At 36.7% G+C, this 7,965-nt stretch overlaps 1 protein-coding gene across 1 annotated transcript; it reads right to left on the bottom strand.

Moving 5' to 3' along the window:
* Window positions 1-180: 180 nt before the first annotated feature.
* On the bottom strand, window positions 181-6,941 carry LOC128681560 (luciferin 4-monooxygenase-like). The gene is made up of 9 exons (XM_053765558.2): window positions 6,744-6,941; window positions 5,327-5,534; window positions 4,627-4,990; window positions 3,656-3,818; window positions 2,774-2,913; window positions 2,160-2,298; window positions 1,632-1,853; window positions 1,241-1,411; window positions 181-648 (listed from the first exon to the last, which is right to left on the bottom strand). Exons 1-9 carry the CDS (start codon window positions 6,858-6,860, stop codon window positions 523-525), a joined length of 1,650 nt encoding a protein of 549 aa, XP_053621533.1. The 5' UTR covers window positions 6,861-6,941; the 3' UTR covers window positions 181-522.
* Window positions 6,942-7,965: the final 1,024 nt, after the last annotated feature.

Here is a 7,965-nt window from a genome sequence, read left to right on the forward strand (position 1 = left end):
TTTCATTTGTTTAAGATTGAATCTACAATAGAATAAATACAAAAAAGAAGCCCTTTTTTGGAAGTCGGTTGAAAAGCAACGTCCTAGGACGGATTCCTCTATAACTTCTCTTGTCTTCCCGAGTAGGTAACTCTTCATTTCTCATGGGATTATTCATAAAAACTAAAATAAAACAATAAAACAGATAAAAAATGTTTTACTTACAGAAAAAATCTTAATTCCAAAATAAGTTATACTTTAAATAATGTATGTACAATGGTTTAGTTGTACAAAAACAATTAGTAAAAGGTCTGACTGTACCTATTATTAGTTTTATGTACATCAGAGGCCATAAATAGATATAAATATTTAATACACTTTTTATACAATGCTAGAAAATACACTATCACCGAACATAGAGAAATCAACATACATTGCAGGTTCATCCTTACGTTAATAAAAAACTAACATACAAATCGTGAAATGTATGTAGATTCGTGTCCACATCCGTCTCAGTGAATTTCTACCTTAAACATGACGACATCACAATTTGGATTTCGTGTTCTTCATCATGGCCTTCAAAGCCTTCCTCAGCACCTTCCCAGAAGGATTCTTTGGGATCTCAGACACGAACCTCACGCCCCCTCGAAGGTGCTTAGGGTTGGACAACTGAAAATGAATATTAGAATAATAATAATATTTATGGTCGTATCCTAAAGGCAGGTAGAATCTATAGAAAATATTCCATCGAGAAAAACCCCGTTCTTAAATTTATTGATGATCAACCACAGTTAACTCTAGTGAAGCCGCAGGCAAAAGCTAGTTATATGTACATATAAAAATTATCAAACCTAAAATCTACTAGCATTTCCGAACTATGAGGACTGAGGGTCTTTCGTAAAACATCGTAACTCGCTTATTTGGCTTTCACTTAATCAAATTCCAACTTTCACAATTGGAAGGTTCACTAAATCCCAAGCATAATTTCATAGAATTTCAAGAAGTGGGTTCTCAGACCACACGCACATCGAACGACCACTGCTGAGAAGAAATGCCGAAACTCTTATTCAAGATACCATTTAGCACTATTAAGTCTACCTATTGCACTTTTACAAATAATTTGCGCAATAAAGTTTAAAGAAGTATTTCTTTAAACTTTATTGCGCAAAATATTAATATAATTTAGTAGGTATCTACTCACAAAATGTACCGTCCACAAGTGAAGTGAGATAAGGGAAGAAGAAGAGGAATAAATAAATACCTTCTCAGCCACGAAAGCCTGGATCTCCAGCTCAGAGACGTCGCAGCCCGGTTGCTTCACAACAAACGCCAGTGGCAGCTCCCCAGCAGTGGGGTCGGGTAGACCCACGACCCCAGCGTCTCGGACTGAAGGGTGCTGGAGGAGAAGGGACTCTATTTCTGCTGGGGCCACCTGGGAAATGGAGGGAAATCGTTATCTGTACATATTAAATAACGAAGTCTGTCTGTCTTTTCGCGATAAACAAAAAAATTACTGCACGGATTTTCATGTTGTATTCGCCAATAGATAGGAAGGTTTTTGAGTTTATCGCGTTCATACAGACAGACGACAGGGGGATTTCTTTTTATAATATTATAAGGAAATTATTTTAAAAAAAAATTTTGTTACAAACCTGGAAGCCCTTATATTTGATGAGCTCCTTCAGCCTGTCCACGATATAAAACTGTCTGTCTTCGTCGTAGTAGCCGATATCTCCAGACCTGTAGAACCCCTCATCATCGAAGAACTCCCGGTTGCTCTTCCCGACGTAACCCTTCATCACCTGGGTGCTCTTGAAGCATAGTTCCCCGCTCTGGTTAGGGCCTAGAGGTTTACCGGTCTCTATGTCAACCACCTACAAAGCAAAATCGATGGGATATGATTTCTGACACAAATTTTTATTATCGTCAGAGAGACCTGTTTCACTTAATAGTCGGTTATTGGATGGGTGACCAAACAGCCCCGTAGTGGGTCATGGCCCATACTCCTTATTCGTCCATATGGAGCAGTTAAATTGATCATCGTTTAAATGACTGTTGTTGATATATGAGCAAAGGTGATTTTTAATTTATGTTATGATTAATGTTATGGTTGGAGAGTGACATATACAGCTTTTTGAAGCCGTGGGCACAAAGTATTATATATTAATAGTGTATATAACCTTGACAATAGCCCCGGCCACCACAGACCCAATGCTGGCAGATTTCATCGGCACAGTCTGGTCGTACGTGCTTTTGATGACAGCTAACGTCATCTCCGTCATTCCGTACCCCTGCAATACGGCTACCACGTTAGGGAACCTGGAACGTAAAGGGTTTCTCAGCTGTTAAACGTCGATGCCCAGGGTCCGCTATCCTACTTTGTCTTTTTTATGGTGGTAAAACGGGATCCTATTACTCATTAGACTCCGTTGTCCGCCCGTCGCGTCTGTCTGTCTGTGCGTCTATCACCAGGCTGTAATCTCATGAACAGTGATAGTTGGATAGTTATAATTTTTACTGGTGATGTATAGACGAGGATACAACAGAATAAAATGAATATTAAGGGGGCTCCCATTGTTAAAAATCTCGCTTGTTGACCACATAGTTCATCAGACCACACGTGAAGGAAAACATCGTGAGGAAACTTGCACACTGGTTGACAGTTTAAGTTCATTACACCAGCACTGCTTCGATGATGTCGGCAAATGATCGTAAAAATCACGTCAGATATTTTAATGCGACTAGAATAAAAATCTGACACAACCAATAACCCACCCAACCAACAAATACCAACTTGTCCTTGACAATCTTGATGGTCTCCTCCTGCAGCGGCGCGGCTCCGGAGTAGACCAGTTTGACAGAGCTCAGGTCGTAGGGCTCCTGGGACTTGCAAGCGGCCACCAGCACAGGGGGCACCACGGTTATTTGCTGGATCTGGGACAAGAGGCAAGGGATTTATTTATTTACTAGCTGCGACCCGGGGCTTCGCTCCCTTGGGAATTTCGAGATAAAAAGTACCCTATGTGTTATTCAAGGTTATATTCTACTCGTGTCGTGTACCAAATTTCATAGTAATCGGTCCAGTATATTTTGCGTGAAAGAGTAACAAAACAAAACATACACACATACATCCTCACAAACTTTCGCATGTACTACTAATTATATAAATATTATAATAATTATTAATATTAATAGGATAGTTTTTTTTTTGTTCTTTGCGTGTCGATGACAATTTTGACTATGAGAAAAGTTCAAAACATATTGTATTACAAAGCACGAGGCGAATAAAAGAAAAAGTGACATTGTGTTGTAAATGAAGGAATTAGCTATGGACATAGAGCAATGGAAGGAACTCCACAGACAAGAGCCTTAATTGCTCTTAATTAAATGAGCGTCGGAGCCCAGGGTCCGCTTTCCTACTGTTTCGTCTCCACTTCGGTGGTCGGCATCCTCAGTTGTCAGACCATTGTCACGCATATAATTCCGAACGACAAATATTAATGTGCGGAAACACAGCACACGCTGTGTGGGGACACAGCGTGGTGTTACGAAATGTTAAAGAACATATGTTGTCTCTTTTCTTAAACACATTCTTGACAAAACAGTGTCGAAGACAGCAAGCGTTATATAACATTTTGTAACACAGAATTTAGTAGTTAAATGCATGTTAACTTACCTGATACTTCTCAATGCACTTGAGATACAAATTGATCTCAAACTTCGGCAGGTACACCAGTGTCCTGCCCTTGCAGAGCCCCAAGGCGGTCCCGATCAGACCCATGGTGTGGAACCAGGGCGATATCGTCAGACCATTGAGTTTGGGATCTATGGATGCTGGCCTGAAAGGCAGGTGGGAAATCATTTATGTAAATGATCCAGGATTATTCTCATGTATACGATTTTCATTTTTTTAAATTATTATTTATTAAAAACCAATAAAGCTTTTTACTGTTCAGAGTACTCTTTATTTATACTATAGGTAGGTTACGTCATTGTGAAAAAACAATGAAGTGACATTTTATTAGAAATTTAATATATTTATCAGTAACTATATACTTATATAGTTACTGATAAATATAATATAATAATTTCGTAAAAATAATTAATTTATGGTATCTTGTTTTGTAGGTATACCTACAAACTAATCGTTTCGATGGAATTCAATTTGATATCTTTCCAAAGTGTAGAAGTAATTTACTACGTTCTACCGTGATACACAACAATTCATTTCGTAAATAAGGAAAGTAAAATAATTTAAAAATAATACTTATTTACATATTCACAAAACATCATATTGATAAATAAAACAGAGATTTAATTTCGTTGCGGCTTATCCTACAAATTGCATATCATTTAAAATGTCGTAATAACATTTTTTTTTAATTCACACTGACTGTTTATAAACACAAAGACCACAGGATTTATTTTTATTTATTCGTTTTGTTCTTCGAATTCGTAACAAGTAACCAATTAATTCTATTTTTAAAATTTACTTACCGCCCGGGAAATAATATCAATAAATAATTTAAAAAAATACCCGAGATTTTCTCGACCACGATAACTTTCGTCACATACCCTAATTAAATTTTAGCCATTTCTAAAAGCAACTATTTTCAGTAAACAAGTATAAAATGAAATGTAACTTACATTAGACAAGCTGACAGTAAATTTACGTGAGTTAGCATCACTCCTTTGGGTAGTCCCGTGGTACCAGAAGAATATAGTATTAACGCCACATCGTTTTGCCCTTCCACATCAACTGCACGAAACTCTTCATAACGCACATTCCTACTTAGTTTATTACCATTAAAACCTATATCTTTTTCATTGCCATCGACAGATATAGCTAAATCGTCGTAATAAAGTACGTTTTTATTCGTTTTATCGCCGAATAATATGATTTTTTTCAGGTATGGTAAAGATTTCAATGTTTTTTCTTTGCCGTTGTAGAAAGTTTGTGAACAAAACATGTATTTTGGTTTTGTTATACTCAGGACGTGCTTTAGCTCATCTGTAAATTGAAATAAAGGGTAATATTCATAAAATTCTATTTGTTTCTACAATAGGTACGTACCAGTCTATTCTTCTACATCTATCATTCATCCTAAAGATATTATAAATGCGAAAATTTGTGAGGTGTATGTGTGTATGTTTGTTACTCTTTCACACCATATCTACTGAACGGATTGTTATGAAATTTGGTAAACGGGTAGAATATAACCTGGAATAACACATGGGGTACTTTTTATCTCGAAATTCCCACGGGAGCGAAGCTCCGGAGCGTATAAAAAAAAATAAAAATATCAAAAAAAATAAAAGTCTAAAATGGCAATTTGAAACCACTTACTTCCAGTGTAATTAGGGTTCACCATAGTTGCTGTAACACCAGCGCATACGGTACCAAGAAACGCTGCCCAATATTCCATCCTGTTTTCTGAGCATATAGCCACTACCTCCCCTTTTTTCACTCCTAGACGAGAGAGAGAGATAGCCACATTCATACTCTGCTGTGCCATAGATAAGTATGTGTAGTCTTCGTACGAAGCTCCATTTATCTGACAACAGTTGTGTAATTCTATATATAATTCTATACATATAATAAACTATACGTGGGCTATATCTGTACATATAGGAGATATCCAAGAAAAATAATTATGGGGTCTTTATGGGACTAATAAAAGCAAAAACATTTTTTAGAACTTTAGTCTTTCTGTATGTTTGTTCGCGCATCACGCAAATAGTACTGGGCGAAATTTGATGCGGTTTGCACAGTTGTATAGCGGATGGTCTAACTTACAATCTGGTATAGGTTTCATCGCGATTCGTTGCTTAGAACCCGAGATATTACAATAATATGTTATGAGCGGACGCGCGAAATAAACGCGGGCATAATAGCTAGTTATTTATGGCCGTCCAAATCAAAAGGGACCTTATGGCGGCTAGCACTTATGTCTTTATTGCCGTTGTTCCAAAACAAAACAAAGGCAATAATGGCGTAAGTGACGGGCGCCATAAGGTCCCTTTTGATTTGGACGGCCACATTTAATAACTTTAGTTGTTTTGTTGCTCTGTTCCATTATGTAGATGACGTATACGAAAACCAAGCACGTTTTTATATGGGAACGAATTTATATGGGTGAACCCTGTCCACTATACACTACTACAACAGATTACACAATACCCCAGTACTACTACTACCAAATTGTCAATTGTATAATCAGCACTCGGATCACAATCATAACCCTTTTGACTTACATAGTCATTATGTACTTTTATATATTATTAGAAAAAAAAACATTGTAAGAAACAATAATGGACCTTCTGGCATGATAGGGACCAACGCTGTTCAAATGAATTTCTTTCGGCATTTTTCTCAGCAGTGGTCGTTCCGAAATGCCAGTAGTTTGTAGCTTGTGAGAAATAACTATAAATATAAAAATTTACGAAAAAAAGTGCCTGTGAAGGTCTAATTTCTAAATAAATAAATTAATAAAAAAATTTCAATGTAATCGGAATAAACGGTGATGGTTGTGATTGTAAGACCCAAGATCGAATCCTAACTCGAGCCACATGAGTTTGTATACCAATCTGACTCATATATAGTTGTTTTCATCGACCACCACTTGCTTCCGGCGAAGGAAAACATCGTGAGGAAACCTGCACTGTGATTGTTTATTCAGTTCACTAATTTGTACGCGGCTGCTGGCCCGGTCGGATTGCGATAAAAACTTCTTGTAAGAAAAGAATAATTCATAAAAACTTACCAACGCCACATTATTTCTATGTTCCCACAATGTGTCCAGGAAAAAAGCGGCAAAATTCAAATCGCTCGGTATGTAAACATTTTTCGGCCCGTACACGTAAAGTGGATTTTTCAACATTGTTCACGTCAGTTTCGAGCCAATACTATTGCTGTACTGTGAAGTAAATTCCTCTTGGTACGGTAGACTGCATATCAACTCAAACGAATTCATTACATACACGCCCCAATCACCACGGTATAAAGATCCATATGTAACCAAACGATTGACGGTACATGCTGATTGTGTTGAAATGTAGATAGATAATTACATATTGCGGTGTTTACTGTTTGATAACGTACAGGTTGAAAACAAGATCTGTTGACAAAAATCTCAAATACGTTATCACTTTCGTATAAGGTTCAAAGTCGGCGATAAAGATCTTCTGTCAATGCACGATAGTGTATATTTGCAAAATAAATACAAAACTATATTTTGTTGTTTGTATTAATCAATTAGCATTTTTGTTGTGATAAATAAATAAAATGTAGGTCTAATATAGGTCTCTTTTCTTGGCTGGTTCTCGCCCGGCTGTGACGCCAGAGGTCGGTGTAAAAAATAAGCCTGAAAATCTTGAAGATTCGGCTATAATTTTACGACCTGCCTTCATGATGTCAACTCTCCTTGGGAATCCTATTGTAACGCAGCTACGCTTTGTTTGGAATCTCGGCTGCGCGGGCACATTTGGATCTACTATCATAAATTTTAAAATTCTAAATCCGCTCGAACACTTTGACGCGTAAACATTACGACCAAGCCAGCGAGGCAAGAGGCTGGCCGTGATAAATTTATAAACATTAAATAAAATAATAAGAACAGACCCAATAAGGGTAAGTGCTCCATTTATTGTGAATATATATAACGAATTGTGAATAAATATAAATTAAAAATCTAAAATAGAGATTAGGTGATAAATCTCTATTTTAGATTTTTAATTTATATTTAATTGTTCTAGGTCTTACCTTAAGTTTTATAATAATCTTACTTTACTACCTACTGCTTATTTATTATCAAACCCACGATAAAACCCGACACTATCAGCTGGCTGGATGGTACGGGAGGATATGGAGTGGTTCTATAACTATACTAAATACTAGCTTTTTCACGCGTTCTTAAAAGCAATCGAAGTAAAATTTCAGAGTTTCTTTTATCGCGTATTCTATGACTGGTAAGATTTATTTATTAC

Source organism: Plodia interpunctella, chromosome 27 (genome assembly GCF_027563975.2).
Source record: "Plodia interpunctella isolate USDA-ARS_2022_Savannah chromosome 27, ilPloInte3.2, whole genome shotgun sequence".
In the NCBI taxonomy this organism is placed as follows: domain Eukaryota; kingdom Metazoa; phylum Arthropoda; class Insecta; order Lepidoptera; family Pyralidae; genus Plodia; species Plodia interpunctella.

Bases quoted from the DNA above. Each gene is read 5' to 3' on its own strand.
- LOC128681560 (XM_053765558.2), bottom strand. From the start codon at position 6,860: ATGTTGAAAAATCCACTTTACGTGTACGGGCCGAAAAATGTTTACATA. The intron at 4,991-5,326 runs GTAAGTGGTTTC...TTCAATTTACAG, and splicing joins GAACCCTAATTACACTGGAA to ATGAGCTAAAGCACGTCCTG. The intron at 2,299-2,773 runs GTTGGTATTTGT...TTTACGTTCCAG, and splicing joins ATCAAGATTGTCAAGGACAA to GTTCCCTAACGTGGTAGCCG.